Source organism: Podarcis liolepis (genome assembly GCF_965112155.1).
Source record: "Podarcis liolepis genome assembly, chromosome: 9".
Taxonomy (NCBI): domain Eukaryota; kingdom Metazoa; phylum Chordata; class Lepidosauria; order Squamata; family Lacertidae; genus Podarcis; species Podarcis liolepis.
Genome location: NC_139564.1, coordinates 5,810,401 through 5,826,701, shown reverse-complemented (window position 1 = coordinate 5,826,701; position 16,301 = coordinate 5,810,401). Strand labels below are relative to the sequence as shown.

Sequence of the window (16,301 nt, the reverse complement as noted above, 5' to 3'; positions counted from 1 at the left end):
ATCATCCCGGGTTCCATATTGGTAGCTGTTAATTTGGATCAGAATCTATAGGGCAAAGGTGTCTATTCAGAAGTAACCCTCTATGAGTTCAATGGGACTTATTCCCACGTAACTGGGCAGAGAATTGCAGCCTAAGTGCTAAAAATGCAACAATTGTAACACTCACATTTATTTTATTTTATTTTATTATTTTATTTTATTTTTTAAATATGCCTGATGTATATGTTTAGAAATACTGGCCAAAATGTTATGGGTTAACAACAAAATGAGGAGAAATATAGCTACTCTGGAATCTAACATGATAGATATTTATGATAAGATTGTTTCTGTACCAGACTGGCTCATCCCTGCCCCAAAACACTGTTTGCGAAATAACGGAATTCATCAAAGATGGCAAGTCTATTTCACAAGCTACCAAAAGACCGTAGGGTATCATCACCTTGGGGTGGGGTCGAATCACTTTTTCTAATTTGGCGCAGGGAACTTAGTAAATGCAGGAGGTATTGAGTGGTCTGGGCTTTTGTATCAGAACTATTGTAACAGCACTGAGTATCTTTGGGTGAAATCCAATGCAGTCATACTTACGCCCACTGATTTCAGTGGGTCTACTCTGAGTAGGGCTATGTTGACCATCGCCCTTTGTAAATAAAACTATGGGGAAAGGACTATCACTTGACCCATAAGCTTGCAATAAAAAAAAAAAACTTTGGCACAAGAGAAAATGAAGATTCATGCGACGTGACCTTAGAACAGGCATAGGCAAACTCGGCCCTCCAGATGTTTTGGGACTACAACTCCCATCATCCCTAGCTAACAGGACCAGTGGTCAGGGATGATGGGAGTTGTAGTCCCCAAACATCTGGAGGGCCGAGTTTGCCTATGCCTGCCTTAGAAGGTTGCTACCAACTCAAGATCATTTTTGCTCTTAATAGAGGAAATTGTTTCACACCCTCCTTTCCAGCCAAGTCTGTTCATGTTCCACCTGAGAGCAGAATTTAGCTGGCGGCATTGATGGGCTGCAACAATCGACATGAAAGAGACTTGGGCTGACACTGTGCCGTTTGTTTAATCATTCAATGGCAGCGGGCGCTGAATTACTAAGACTCTACGGTGTTGAATCCTGAACCTTCTGTGCTCCCGGTGCTTATTTTTTTAGCCTGACATACAGCCAAAGCAGAAGCTGGTGAGAGAAGGGCTGGGCATCTGACCAGTCCAAAAAAAGAAAATAATTCTTTTTTGTCCATTTGGCCAGTCAAATCATATAATTGTAGAGTTGGAAGGGCCCCTACAACGCAGGAATCTCAAAAAGAATCATAGTATTTTATCAAATTATATGTTTTCTTTTTTAAAAAAAACACACAACAATTTAGCATTATGACATCAACCAAAAATAAAATTATCAAGAGGTTTGAGTGTCAGTTACAAACCAAAAGGCAGATAGCAGTTATTGTGCAGCGATACTGCTATTTCCTTTTTTAAAAAAAGCAATCATTTTATTACAGAGTAATAGTTGTGGTTTTTTTGTTGAAAGACATGTAACCATTTATTTTATTAGCTCCTTACAGAGTCCCCATTTTAAACTCGCAACAGCCCTGAAAAATAATATAGGCTAAGGCAGCCCAAGCATCACCCAAGGAGCATCTCATCCTGGCTCATTATCCTATTTGTTAATTGACATTAGGGGAAAGTTCTCTGCTTTGGACGAAACCGGGCTTCACTCAAACGAGGATACTCATGAAGAAGCCTGCCTGCAGCGGGAAGGCAATTATTCCTAGCTTCATAAATTCTGGTTTACTAAACCGAGAATGATTGTCGCAACTGAGACAGTGACGTTTTGAGGCAGCAAAATTTTTCAGCAGAGGGCCAGTCCACTGTCCCTCAGATCTTGTGGGGGGCCGGACTATATTTTGAAGAAAAAATGAACGAATTCCTGTGCCCCACAAATAACCCAGAGATGCATTTTAAATAAAAGCACATATCCTACTCATGTAAAAACAACAGGCGGGCCCCACAAATAACCCAGAGATGCACTTTAAATAAAAGGACACATTCTACTCATGTAAAAACACGCTGATTCCTGGACCATCCGCGGTCCGGATTTAGAAGGTGATTGGGCCAGATTCGGCCCCTGGGCCTTAGTTTGCCTACCCATGTTTTGGGGGATACCTGATAATATTGGACTGCAGTCAAATAACAAGTGGGTTGGCTGACCATCCGATTAACACTATCCAACTGACCCATTGGCTGAAATGCCATTACTAACTGGGAGTCACTTTGATCCGATTCTTAAGTATCTTTGCTTTTAGGAACTTGACTTCTTCCTAACGTGCCGTAGTCCTTCATCTAAATGGGGTTCTTTGGCCTCATGTCCTGTGCCAATCTAATAATTCCACCTCCCGCAGCTGACATGCCGTGACCCTCTCTCTGACGGACATGGATATGACCTGGAAAAAGAAGCCTTCTGAGCCCTGAACTCTTTGGGGCAAAGTCAGCCAAGTCAAGACTCAAGGTAGACCCATGGAAATTGCAACTTAGTCTAATCAAGTGTCTGCCATAGCTGGATCCAACCTTTTGTATCTATTCAAGAGAAGCACCCGCAACTATCCCACAAGCCGGTCTTCGCACTCCAGCCCGGCCAAACTTACTTCTTCTTCGGTCATGCCTTCATCCTCTCCCTCTTCTTCCACCACAAAACTCTCCTTCAGCTTCAGGTATTCCTCATATTCCCGCTTCTCCTCTTCCTCTTTCGCCTTCTTCTTTTCTTCTTCCTGCAAAGCGAGGGAAGACAGAACTGCACTATTTAATGGCGCATTGCTATATCTTTGCAAAGTGCTTCCTGCCGCCTGGACCCACCTCAGGACGGCTTACGGGCAGCCAGTCACTTGCGAGACATCCTTTATATTAGTAGTGTTATACTTCTTTATATCCTGCCTTTCCCCCAGACCTGGGACTCGAGGCGGCTCACACAAATTCAAACACCGCAGCTCCAAATACAAAAAAGCCCCAAACTTGTAAAAGATAATAGCAGGAAACCAATTAAGCAGAATTTAAAACAATGCAGATGATAAAACCTTGGTGGTAGCAAGCAGCTAATCAAACGAACAACAGAAGTCATAATGAATCAAATGGATTGCTGTAAAACAGGGGTCAGCAAACCTTTTCAGCAGGGGGCCGGTCCACTGTCCCTCAGACCTTGTGGGGGTCCGGACTATATTTTGAAAAACAACTATATGAACAAATTCCTATGCCCCACAAATAACCCAGAGATGCATTTTACATAAAAGGACACATTCTACTCATGTAAAAACATGCTGATTCCCGGACCGTCCATGGGCCGGATTTAGAAGGCGATTGGGCCGGATCCGGCCCCCAGGCCTTAGTTTGCCTACCCATGCTGTAAAACAACGGGAAATCAACCAACTGCCAATGCCAGTGTTAGAGCAAAACTCGCTTTAACTGTATCAGAGGGATTTCTGTAATAGAGACGATTGTCTTATATATAATACAAGAGAAAAGGTTGTGAACGAAAACACTGTGGAGGTATGGGTGGGAAGTCAATACATGAAGCTATTTAATTTGAAGTCAGTTTGTAAAAAAATGGAAATTCAATAAAAATTATATTATCTTTTTAAAAGAACTCGGAGGAAACCTGTTTTCGATTTCCAGGAAGGGGACGGGTCAGTAAGGGAAAGAGCTCAGAAAAGGAAAGCAATGGAGTCGAAAGGGACGTGGCAGACAGTCTCGGGTGCAAATCTCAACATCTGCAGGTTGTGCTAGGAAAGACTTCCTGCCTGAAACCCTGGAGAGCCATGACTGGTCAGCGTGAGCAGGACCAAACTAGATGGACCAAGAATCTGACTTGATTTAAGGCAGCTCCCTGGGATTCCACATCGACACGACTCCTGCTTACCTTGCTAAGGGGACAGTGTTCCAGTTCCCCAGGAGGAGAGGCAGGCCGGGGAGACAGTTCCAGGGAACCCTCCTCTGTTTCGAACTCTTCATTTTAGCAAGCTGCCTCTTGAGAAGTTCTGTTTCTAGAACTGCTCACCTCCATGCGCTGGCTTAGACCAAAAGGGAAACCAACGGTCTTATAGACAAAACAGCACTGCCAATTTGCATGAGGCCGTCTCTAATCATTCGCAGAGAAGAGGAAGTCCCCACCCCTCAAGCCAAGGTATCATTTCCACCCCCCAGTTATCAGATTTGACCACGATTTGGTGCAAGAGTGCAAGTTAATTTCTGAAATCCACAAAGATGCAACCTCTGTTCCAATGGCACAACCAGCTCTCTAGAAGGACACTGACAAACTGGAACGTGTCCAGAGGAGGGCAACCAAAATGGTCAAAGGCCTGGAAACGATGCCTTATGAGGAACGGCTAAGGGAGCTGGGCATGTTTAGCCTGGAGAAGAGGAGGTTAAGGGGTGATATGATAGCCATGTTCAAATATATAAAAGGATGTCACATAGAGGAGGGAGAAAGGTTGTTTTCTGCTGCTCCAGAGAAGCGGACACGGAGCAATGGATCCAAACTACAAGAAAGAAGATTCCACCTAAACATTAGGAAGAACTTCCTGACAGTAAGAGCTGTTTGACAGTGGAATTTGCTGCCAAGGAGTGTGGTGGAGTCTCCTACTTTGGAGGTCTTTAAGCAGAGGCTTGACAACCATATGTCAGGAGTGCTCTGATGGTGTTTCCTGCTTGGCAGGGGGTTGGACTTGATGGCCCTTGTGGTCTCTTCCAACTCTATGATTCTAAATCATAGAATTGGTGAGTTGGAAGGGATCCCAAGGGTCAAATATTACAGCCCCCTGCTATGCAGGAATCTCAGCTAAAACATCCATGACAGATGGCCATCCAACCTCATCTTAGAAGCCCCGCATGAAGGCGAGTCCACCACGTCCCTTCCACTGTCAAACAGCTCTTACCATCAGAAAGTTCTATCTGATATTTAGTGGGAATCTCCTTTCTTGTGATTTCAGCCATTGGTTCGAGCCCTACTCCTCCACAGCAGCAGAAAACAAGCTTGCTCCCTTTTCCATTTGACAGCCCCTGAGATATTTGAAGATGGCTATCATATCTCCTCTCAGTCTCCTCTTTTCCAGGCTAAACAGACCCGACTCCCTCAACTGTTCCTCATAAGGCTTGGTTTCCAGACCCTGGATTTCCAGACCCTTGGTTTCCCTCTTTGTGGGGGAACATGAGAAAATTATTTAATAATAATAATAATAAATTTTATTTATACCCCGCCCTCCCCGGCCAGAACTGGGCTCAGGGCGGCTAACACCAGTAAAATTACAGTAAAAACATAATAGGGGGGGGGACCAATTTAAAATACAGGTTAAAATGCAATTTAAAATGCAGCCTCATTTTAATAATAGCCCACAGATCAAAACCATAAGGGGAGGGAAACATAAGGGTCAGACGGAGTCCAAACCAAAGGCCAGGTGGAACAGTTCTGTCTTGCAGGCCCTGCGGAAAGATGTCAAGTCCCGCAGGGCCCTGGTCTCTTGTGACAGAGCGTTCCACCACGTTGGGGCCAGTACTGAAAAGGCCCTGGCCCTAGTTGAGACCAATCTAACCTCCTTGCGACCTGGGACCTCCAAAACGTTGTCATTTGTGGACAACATACTGCTTAACATGCCAAAACAGGTTTCTAAACAGATTGCAAGCTGTAAAAACCAGTTACACAAACATTTAAGCACCCGCAATTAAAACATGCAGTGAATCCCACTGCAACAGACAAAAGATGGAGAACTTGCAGCCCTGCAGTTGCTTCCATACTCCAACACCCACCATCCCTGAAAAGATCCATTGGCCATGCTGGCTGGCGCTGATGGGAGTTGGCTTCTAACACTACCTTAGGGCCACAGCAAGTTTCCCATCCCTGCAATTAAATGTAAAGGTTAAGGGATCCCTGACCGTTAAGTCCAGTCGCAGACGAATCTGGGGTTGTGATGATCATCTCGCTTTATTGTCCGAGGGAGCTGGCGTACAGCTTCCGAGTCATGTGGCCAACATGACTAAGCCACTTCTGGCGAACCAGAGCAGCGCTCGGAAACACCATTCACCTTCCCGCCGGAGTGGTACCTATTTATCTACTTGCACTTTGACAGGCTTTTGAACTGCTAGGTTGGCAGGAGCTGGGACCGAGCAACAGGAGCTCACCCTTTTGCGGGGATTTGAACTGCCAACCTTCTGATCAGCAAGCCCTAGGCTCTGTGGTTTAAATGTAGGTGGCAATTAAAACAGAAGAGCCAGGCCAGTATATTGAGGGGATGCCTGCATAATTCGTTAAGAGCCTTTATTCTCCTTTCAAACCAATAAGCTGCATTCAAATGTTATTGATATAAAATTGGGTTTGCATGTAAAAAAATAAAATTGGGTTTGCATGTAAAAAATAAAAACACACCCGGGGAGTGTGTATAACACAAGGGAGGCTTTTCGGCAGCAGCACGTCGCAAGGAGCTGAAGCTCTGCAACGTGAGATATTTGCTCTCGCTGATCAGGTGTCTGTGGTAAACCATTTCCTCCAACAAGAAAACTCCACGGGCGAAAGGGAAATTCCCAGGGCTGCTGCACGCTGAAACAACGGGCGGTTGTGGGGTGGAAGCATCTATTGGGGCCGCTGGGGATTTTGAGAGGAAACAAAGCAATTTAAAAATATACATTTTGGTTTTTTCAAATGCCAGAAAAGACTTGTGGAAAAGACTGCGTGAGAGTGTGCATAAATGCTCAAAATCAGTGCTCCCCTTCCCCTCTAATAGTCTGACCAAGAAAATGCAAGAATAACGGAAGCCCAGGCTAGAAAATGAATGCAAAATAATTACTCCCGGCTAGTTTTTATCAGCCACGAGGGCAGAGGGCACAGATTGCTGCCCAGTCTGAACCATGCCCTCCTGTTCATGCCCTTGAGCCATGCTAACTGAAACTTATTCGACACAACAGAACTAGGCAGAACTATGGACGCCTCTTGAGATTCATCTGCCGCAACAGTAGACTCAAGGTCTTGGTGGAGCCAAGTGATTTAATCTCTAAAATGCTTTGCAAAGAAGTCACAGCAAGCCCCCGTTGATAACTGTGGGCAAAAGGGCCCATGCCACCCAGAAAATTTCTGCTAAGTGGCATTTCTTTGTTGCATTGCCTTCGCTGCCACGGAGTAGGCGCGATATTGAGCACTCCCCAGCGTTTGACTGCATTTGTCTAGTTTTTCTGCAATTGCGTCCAAGCTGTCTCCCGGCTTGTTTCATTGCCCTGAGCTCCGGTATATGCTAAGGCGCTGTGGTCTAAACCACTGAGCTTCCTGGGCTTGCCGATCAGAAGGTCGGCGGTTCAAATCCCCACAACGGAGTGAGCTCCCGTTGCTCTGTCCCAGCTCCTAACAACCTAGCATTTAAAAAGCACACCAGTGCAGGTAGATAAATAGGTACCGCTGGGGTGGGAAGGTAAACGATGTTTCTGTGTGCTCTGGTTTCTGTCACGGTGTTCCGTTGCACCAGAAGTGATTTAGTCATGCTGGCTGCATGACCCGGAAAGCTGTCTGTGGACAAATGCTGGCTCCCTTGGCCTGAAAGCAAGATGAGCGCCGCAACCCCAGTTGTCTTTGACTGGACTTAAACGTCCAGGGGTCCTATGAAGCAGGAGAGGACACTTGGGGTGATTGTATCAGTAGCCCAAGCTGCCTGTAAGTCAGCTGGATCCATCAACCTCTGAGGGTGGGCCATATAATAATAAATAATAATAAATTTTATTTATACCCCGCCCTCCCTGGCCAGAGCCGGGCTCAGGGCAGCTAACACCAGTAAAATTACAGCAAAAACATGATAGGGAAACCCCCCCCCATTTAAAATACAGGTCAAAACGCAATTTAAAATGCAGCCTCATTTTAAAAGTAGCCCATAGATCAAAACCATAAGGGGAGGGAAACATAAGGGTCAGACTGAGTCCAAACCAAAGGCCAGGTGGAACAGCTCTGTCTTGCAGGCCCTGCGGAAAGATGTCAAGTCCCGCAGGGCCCTAGTCTCTTGGGACAGAGCGTTCCACCAAGTCGGGGCCAGTACTGAAAAGGCCCTGGCCTTAGTTGAGACCAATCTAACCACCTTGTGACCTGGGACCTCCCAAATGTTGTCATTTGTGGACCTTAAGGTTCTCTGCAGGGCATACCGGGAGAGGCGGTCCCGTAGGTACGTGGGTCCTAGGCCGATCTGAACGCCTAAATCTCACCAGGAAGTGATCCAACTATGACAAGTGACTGATGCAACCCCCACCCCACCTCCCACTTTCAGATTACCGTATTTTTCGCCCTAAAGGATGCACTTTTCCCCCTCCAAAAATGAAGGGGAAATGTGTGTGCGTCCTATGGGGCGGATGCAGGCTTTCGCTGAAGCCTGGAGAGCAAGAGGGTAGGTGCGCACCGACCCCTCTCGCTCTCCAGGCTTCAGGAGAGCCCCAGCGCCAGCCCCACAAGGTCGGGGAACAGAGGGAGGCAGAACGCCGCCATCCCGCTGTCTCCCGAAGTGGTTTGGAGGCTGACAGCGGGGAGACCCCGCCGCCAGCCCCGCAAGCTCCGGGGACAGTGGGGAGGCGCAGCACGTCTCCCCGCTGTCCTCGGACCTGATCTGAAGGCAGGCGGCGGGGAGAAGAGCGCTTCTCCCCGCTGCCTGCCTCGCAAGCGCCTGGGGGGGAAATAAATTTTTTTCCCTTTATTTCCCCCCCCCAAAACTTGATGCACCCTATGGGCCGGTGCGTAAAATACGGTATCTTCTGAATAATCTCGAGATCCAGAGTGTGGCCTGCCACATGAGTCAGGCCAATGACATGTTGGGACCACCATCTTGGGATGGACATTGAAGCCCCTAAGAACCAACACTGGGAATCCTCAACATCATCTCTGTCAGCTCAGGCAGGGAGACTGCCGGGCAGAGGGGCAGGTGGAAAACCAGCAGAATCCCTAATCTGTCCCAATTACCCTATGCCAAATGCAACAGGAAGTGGACAGGAATCCTGGAGAGAAAGAGAGACAGAGGGAGAGGATTTCTGTGGATCACAAAAACTCCCTGTTCGCCACCCTCAAGTCTGTTCTGATGCTGGACAGAGCACCCAGTTGGGCATAGCTGGGCAAGACCAATTCTTTCCTGCTCACCCACCCAGGTCTCGGTAATACAGACCAGGGCAGCCACCTCATCCACAATCAAATTATGGATAAGGGAGGTCTTATTCAAGACCGACCTGGTGTTCATAAGAGGCAGTCGTAGACCGGAGGACAGGCAGATAGGATGACCCCAATTCCTCTCCCCAATGGAGATCTCCACCTCCCACATGATACTTTCCTTTACCCAGAACCACTATGTTTCAATGGAATTCAAATTGGCATACGATAAAACACAATATAGAGGAATAAAAGAAGAAGCAATAAATTTGCAGTTAAAAACAGGGCATTAAAACTGCTACAACAGGCAGGAAAATCATTAAGTAGTCGGCCAAGGCCTTCGACTCTTTTCAGGTGGTTTGTGGCGGGGAGAGGAGAGTGAAGTTTGGGAACCACTGGCCCGATTTATTTATTTTTAAAGCAAGAAACAAGTTTCGAACTGTTAAACAAGCTCAACCAACGTATGAAAACCAAAACTTCCCTTTGACACTTCTATTGGCTAGCCTCTCCCTTCTCTACTTTGGAATCAGCAAGGAATCTAAATTTTGCATTGCAAACAGACAACTGTTCGTTAAAGGCTTTTGCAAACGTGAACAAAGAAAGAAGAACCTGGAAATGTTTTAGTTTTGCTTCGCAACAGGGGATTTCCCCCCTGCTTTGAGGAAGTTAAGAAAATAGTCTGAGAATAAGCAATGCAAAGCTCAGTTTGAAGCAAGCGATTCCTGCGATCTCCCGTGGAAACTCAGGCAAAGCAAGCCGGTTTTCCGCATGGAAGTTTTCTGCACCTTATTACCAGTTGCAAAGAGATCGAGTTATCTCTCCATTCCTTATGCGATTTGCACCCCGCTGACTTATCCGTTAAGTCGCCAGCTTAGCGGTAAATAGCGGGTTTTGCTGCTCACAGAATGTCCCAGGTTGATGCAATCTTTATTTACCGTATTTTTTGCTCTATAAGACTCACTTTTCCCTCCTAAAAAGTAAGATGAAATGTGTGTGCGTCTTATGCAGCGAATGCAGGCTGCGCATCTATCATAGAAGCCAGAACAGCAAGAGGGGTTGCTGCTTTCACTGCGCAGTGATCCCTCTTGCTGTTCTGGCTTCTGAGATTCAGAATCCCCCCGACCCTCGTTTTCCTCCTCCAAAAACCTGGTGCGTCTTGTGGTCTGGTGCGTCTTATAGAGCGAAAAATACGTTATTTGGATCACTTCTATACTGCTTCACCAATAGACAGCACTGGACTTTGAGAGCACAAGAAGCCAGCAGGAACTCACACTAGTCCCACCCAGGTTGGGCAGAGGTCAGGGATGATGGGAGTTGTAGTCCAACAACATCGGGCGAGTGTCACCTTGGCCACCACTGGCTTTGAAGAGCCGCCTGCCCGATCCCATGTGTTTGTGTACACTTGCACCGAGGTCACCCTCTTGCACACAATCGGCTGTCCTGTAAAATATACTGATGACACAACACTGATGGCAGAAAGTGAGGAGGAATTCAAGAACCTTTTAATGAGGGTGAAAGAGGAGAGCGCAAACTATGGTCTGAAGCGCAACATCCAAAAAACGAAGATCATGGCCACTGGGCCCATCACCTCCTGGCAAATAGAAGGGGAAGAAATGGAGGCAGTGAGAGATTTTACTTTCTTGGGCTCCAGGATCACTGCAGATAGTGACAGCAGCCACAAAATTAAAAGATGCCTGCTTCTTGGGTGAAAAGCGATGACAAATCTAGACAGCATCTTAAAAAGCGGAGACATCACCTTGCCAACAAAGGTCCGTATAGTTAAAGCTATGGTTTTCCCAGTAGTGATGTATGGAAGTGAGAGCTGGACCATAAAGAAGGCTGATCGCCGAAGAATTGATGTTTTTGAATTATGGTGCTGGAGGAGACTCTTGAGAGTCCCATGGACTGCAAGAAGATCAAACCTCTCCATTCTGAAGGGAATCAGCCCTGAGGGCTCACTGGAAGGACAGATCGTGAAGCTGAGGCTCCAAGACTTTGGCCACCTCATGAGAAGAGAAGACTCCCTGGAAAAGACCCTGATGTTGGGAAAGATGGATGGCACAAGGAGAAGGGGAAGACAGAGGATGAGATGGTTGGATAATGTTCTTGAAGCTACCAGCATGAGTTTGACCAAGCTGCGGGAGGCAGTGGAAGACAGGAGTGCCTGGCATGCTCTGGTCCATGGGGTCACAAAGAGTCGGACACGACTAAACGACAAAACAACAACAACAACAACAACAACTATACTGAATCCATGAAATATGGCTGGTGCTGCAGCTGCTCTCTCGCCGGGGGTGGGGGTTGAGAGACTAAGGGGAAGGCTGCCTGCCCGTGCGGGACGTGAAGAACAAGGGGTGTAGGGGTGATGTCTGTAGCTCAGTGGCAAAGAATCCATAGGCACGCAGAAGGTCCGAAGTTTAACCCCCAGCCTCTGAAGGTGGGGCTGGAAGACCCTTATCTGAAACCCTGGAGAGCTGCTGCCAGTCCGTGCAGACAATATTAACTAGACCAAAGGTCTTACTCCTGTGTGTGTGTTTCTCAGCTCTGTGCAAGCCTTAAGCACCCAAATTTCCCATGCAATACTGCTTGGCATTAGTCAACGTCTATGCAATTCTCTCATTTTCTCTCTCTCTCTCTGAGTGTGTGTGTATGTATGTATAAATATATACAGCTGAACCTTGGAAATCGAATGGAATCCGTTCCAGAAGTCCATTCGACTTCCAAAACGTTTGAAAACCAAATCGCGGCTTCTGATAGGCTGCAGGAAGCTGCAGAAGCCCCGTCGGACGTTCGGGTTCCAAAAGAACGTTCGCTAACCGGAACAACCACTTCTGGGTTTGCGTCATTCAGGAGCCAAAACGGTCCAGGGCGTTCGGGATCCAAGGTACAACTGTATAATATATATGCGGGTGGGTGTACAGACGCCCACACATGAAATTTAAGGTGTCTTGCGGCATAGAGGCAAAGATTGAGCTGAGAGCAGGAAGTGCCCAATACAATCGCACCTCACTCATAAACCCGCCAGACGATTTCACACAACCCACTCTTTCTCAGCCTCCCCCCGCCCCCATTTGAAATGTGAGAGTAAGAGGATCTTCTTTTGCAGGGCTGCAGAGCGAAGCATTTTGAGGGTATTACGAAACCTCCGTAACTGCACGCATTTATATAACTTGACGAAGAAACGGTGCCCTGAATATGCTCCTGCGTTCTCGCTCTCTCTCCCCCGATCCCTTTTATCTTGTGCGTCATTTCTATTAAGATTGTGAGCCTGTGTGTCGCTTTTCAATCAAGCACCTAAAAAAAACTTAAGGTGTTGTACAAAGAACAAAAGCAACAGCAACAACAGCAACCCTTTTTTAGTGTCTCCCAACTCATGAAGTACCGGTCAGGTTGTAAGTATACAGAATTTCTGAAGGAGCGACTGGGACCTGGACGAGGACAAAGGGGGCCTACGTAGTCCTACCTCTTGGTCTTACGATTGACAGCCAGATCGCTGCAGGAAGGCCCACAAACAGGACCCGGGTGCAAAAGAACTCTCATGATTCTGCGCCTTCCACTTGTGTAGGTGCTCCAGAGAAGTGGCAGAGCACAGCCATTGGAAGTAGTAGCTAGCATCCGACCCAGACTCTGTGTTCATCCTCTGAGTCCCTTCTCCTCTGTGAGAGGTCAGGAGGGTGGCAACATGAGAACGGGGCCTTTTCTGCAGTGGCTCCCCGTCTGTGGAATGCTCTCCCCAGGGAGGAAGTTCGCCTGGCCCCTTCATTATATATCTTCAGGTGCCAGGCAAAAGCATTCCTCTTTAACCAGGCCCTGGGTTAATATTCTACTGCCTTTTAAATGTGTTTGTGGGAGGGGGTAAGGTTTTGTCATTTCTGTTTAACTATTTATTTGTGCTTTTACCTTGTATTTTTATCTTGTGAGCTGCCCTGAAATCTTATGATGAAGGGCGACACATCATGACCATGATCATTTGTCCAATCCTCTTTCAAAGCTGTCCAAGTTGGAGACAATCACCAATTAAAATTATGACACATATCGCAGTACAATCACATCTTAGGTGTGCGATTTCAACCATGCGCAGCTGAAAGCTGTGTGATGGCCTGGGACTCTGACTCGGAACCAGAGGAGTCTCAGTCTATACCGGATCCTTTGCCTCAGGCATCATCTGAACCAGGTCTGGGGCCTGATCCTGAAGAGTCCCAGTCTGCACAGGTTCCCCTGCAACAAACACCAGCTGGGCTGAGTCAGGGGCCTGAGCCTGCCCTGCCTCCAGATGCGGGGATTACCTTGTTGCCTCCAGCTGGACAATCACTTACAGCTGCTCCACTACCGGTTGGGGCAGGGGAGGCTGAGGCGGCCTCTGGGTCTAGTAACCCACCGACGTCTCCCGAGCTGCAGAGACTAAGATCTGAGAGAAGGAGAGACCTGAGTACTCGCAGGAGGAGTGCTCGCCTTCGGGCGAGACAGGGAGGTGAGTCGCCGGGGGATCAGGACCAGCTGCTACCCTGACAAAGATAAACGGCTGTCGGACCCCACCCCAGGTTTTGGGAGCAACACTGCTGTATGCCAGATCCTGACTGAGATCCTGTACTTGTCCTTGCCTGGATTCCTGCCTCGCGGAACCCTTGGATTTGGGACTGCACCTGGAATGCTTTGCTCGGATTAACCCCCGGGCCCAGCACAAGCTGGCTGAAAGTGCACAAGCTAGGGAAAAAACTTAAAGGTTCAGCCCGCTGGCTCTAGGATGCTCTCGCAAGGCCATCTGAATTCTCAAGAGATCTTGTCTGAGCATCCCCGGCCTTTAAGAGCTGGCATGCTGAGTGGGTTTCCCCATCGATCACCCCACAAGCAAGGCAGAGACCTCAAAAGCTTTGCACCAGCAGTGTGGGACATTCTTTCTCTCTCCCCTTCGCTCGCTAGCCAAGGGTTTGAGACTACGCAATTTCCATGGATACATGGAACCCTTTGAACTGAGCCCCTGTGTAAGATGAATTGTATATTTATATTTTTGCCTTTTCTCGGGAAAGCTCCTGGTGGCGTACCAGCATGTCCCAAGCAGCCTCCTCTCTGGTGGTTTATTATCTGATGTCTTTGCACCAGGTCCCCACATGGGACGTTTCTGAATTCACAGCACACCCGTCTCAAATCCCAGTCCTTTCGCCCCTACCTGCTTTTCCTCCTCCAGGCGCAGTCGCTCGTCCTCTTTGCGCCGCTCCTCCTCTCGCTTCTGCTCAAGCTTCTTCCGTTCCTCCCGTTCCGCATCTTCAGCCTTTGGAAATTGGGGAGCAGGGAGAAAAAAGCGAGTGTTATTCTCTGGCAAGTTTGCAAGCTAAGTCCACCTACTTGCTACTTAACCACCTAACACACGTACACACACATGTATGTAGGGCATGTGACCCAGGTACATCAGACAGGAGTGGGGAGGGAACCTTTCTCAGTCCAGGGGCCAGATTCCCTTCTGAGTAACCTCCCAAGGGCCGCATTCCATTGGTGGGCGGGGCCAGAGGCAAAAAGAGGCGGAGCCACAAACGTAAATGTGACCTTTGTGCAGAAGGCTGGTCTGTAGGCACACTCAAACAGCCTCCATCCCAGCCAGAGACACGGCCAGAGTCCAAGGACACATTCCAGGCCAGCAAAACCACTTGGCGAGACAAGCAGGGCTTGTGATGTGTGTGTCTGTGGCTTTGAAGGCCAGGGGAGAAGGTCTGGGGGTCTACGCCCAGCCCTTGCTTCTCGAACCTTGACCAGAAGATCATCTCCCCCCATATCAACCTTCCCGGTTGGTCCTTGTAATCAGAAAGCCCTCTTAGTGGAGCCACCTCTGGGTGCTGCCTAGGTGTTCACCCACCCCAGGGCCTTCTCTGTGTTACGATATAGAAGCAATGCGGCCGCGAGCTGCTAGCTTGAAAGCAAAACATAATGGGAATGTTGGGACTGTTCCGTGGGAAACAGAGGGACAGTCTATTCACAGTGCGAAGCACCGGAATTAGCTCAGAGTGTAATATGAGCTGTACAGGAAGTATAGGAGGAGTTTGTCTCTCTGCTGTTGGAGTTTGAAGAGAGCAGACGTGTTTTCTGTAACGCTGCAAAGACAGAAATAAAGGCATGTAAATACGTTTCTGTCTATCTCTTTCCCCTGCCGGGGGGGGGGCAGGGAAGAGTGGTGTGTTCTTCTCATGCTGAGGAGGATCGCCGATCGCGACCTTGCCTGTATCCTGCCGGGGAATGCAGACAGGGAGGTCAACCGGAGATCAAGCCGGGTGCCTGGAGAGTGGCCAGTTTCTCCTGAAGGCAGGCTTGAATCCCAACACTCTGTCATGGCCCCGTCCCCTTGGCAAAGTACCTCTGCCCCCCCTCTTAATTTAATTTTATTTTTTGCATTTATATCCCACCATTCCTCCAAGGAGCTCAAAGTTGGTCACATGGTTCCCTTCTTCCCCATTTCATCCTCACAACAAGGTAGACGAGGCCAAAAGACTGTCGCTGGCCCAAAGGCAGTTTTTTTACCATTGTAACCCGGGCTAATTTCTGCACACACTCATTTCCTTTCATTTCCAGGGGAAATGAGACATGGTGCTGACCGTCAGACAAGGGCTTTTCCCACCCGCCTTGCCTTCAGAACAGAGTTGCTGCCATGGGCCTTATGTCTCCGTGTCTTTTATGAACCGAGCGGAAGACTATGAGTCATGGAGGTGGGGAGAGAGAGCATGTGAATTCAGAAGTGCTTCGTTCGTTTTTGGTTGCTAGCTTGCTAATGTTGCACACATTGTTTCATGGGTTATTTGTGCTGTGATGCTTTGCAAGTCTTATAGTACGACTTTTGCTGTGGTTGTGCTTATTTTTTTCAGTTGTCTTGTTAATGGCATTTTAGAGAAAGTGATTGTTTTAGTGATGTCCCGTAATGGTTTAACTGAGGATTTGGTAATAATTCTAGATGTTGAAACTGTGATGTCCTGTTAAGCTATTGTTATTCATCTTTTGCGACACACTTTGTGACTCGTGTTGAGTGAAAAGCGACATAGAAATAAATGCATCTAAAGGAAGCCCTGTATGGGCATGTTTTCCATGTTTAATGTTTCGTGGTTCTTTCATATTCTGCTGGAAACTGCCCAGAGTGGCTGGGGCAATCCAATCAGATGGGCAGTATATAATTAGT

General features: G+C 47.8%; 1 protein-coding gene across 1 annotated transcript in view; it reads right to left on the bottom strand.

Annotated features, from left to right (window-relative positions):
- Positions 1–16,301, bottom strand: part of DDRGK1 (DDRGK domain containing 1) — a 39,125-nt gene that overhangs the window by 9,108 nt on the left and 13,716 nt on the right. Inside the window, exons 4-5 of the mRNA XM_083459034.1 lie at positions 14,313–14,414; positions 2,646–2,768 (exon numbers count right to left, since the gene is read on the bottom strand). Coding sequence (XP_083315160.1) covers positions 2,646–2,768; positions 14,313–14,414 — 225 coding nt within the window. The remainder of the gene's footprint in view (positions 1–2,645; positions 2,769–14,312; positions 14,415–16,301) is intronic.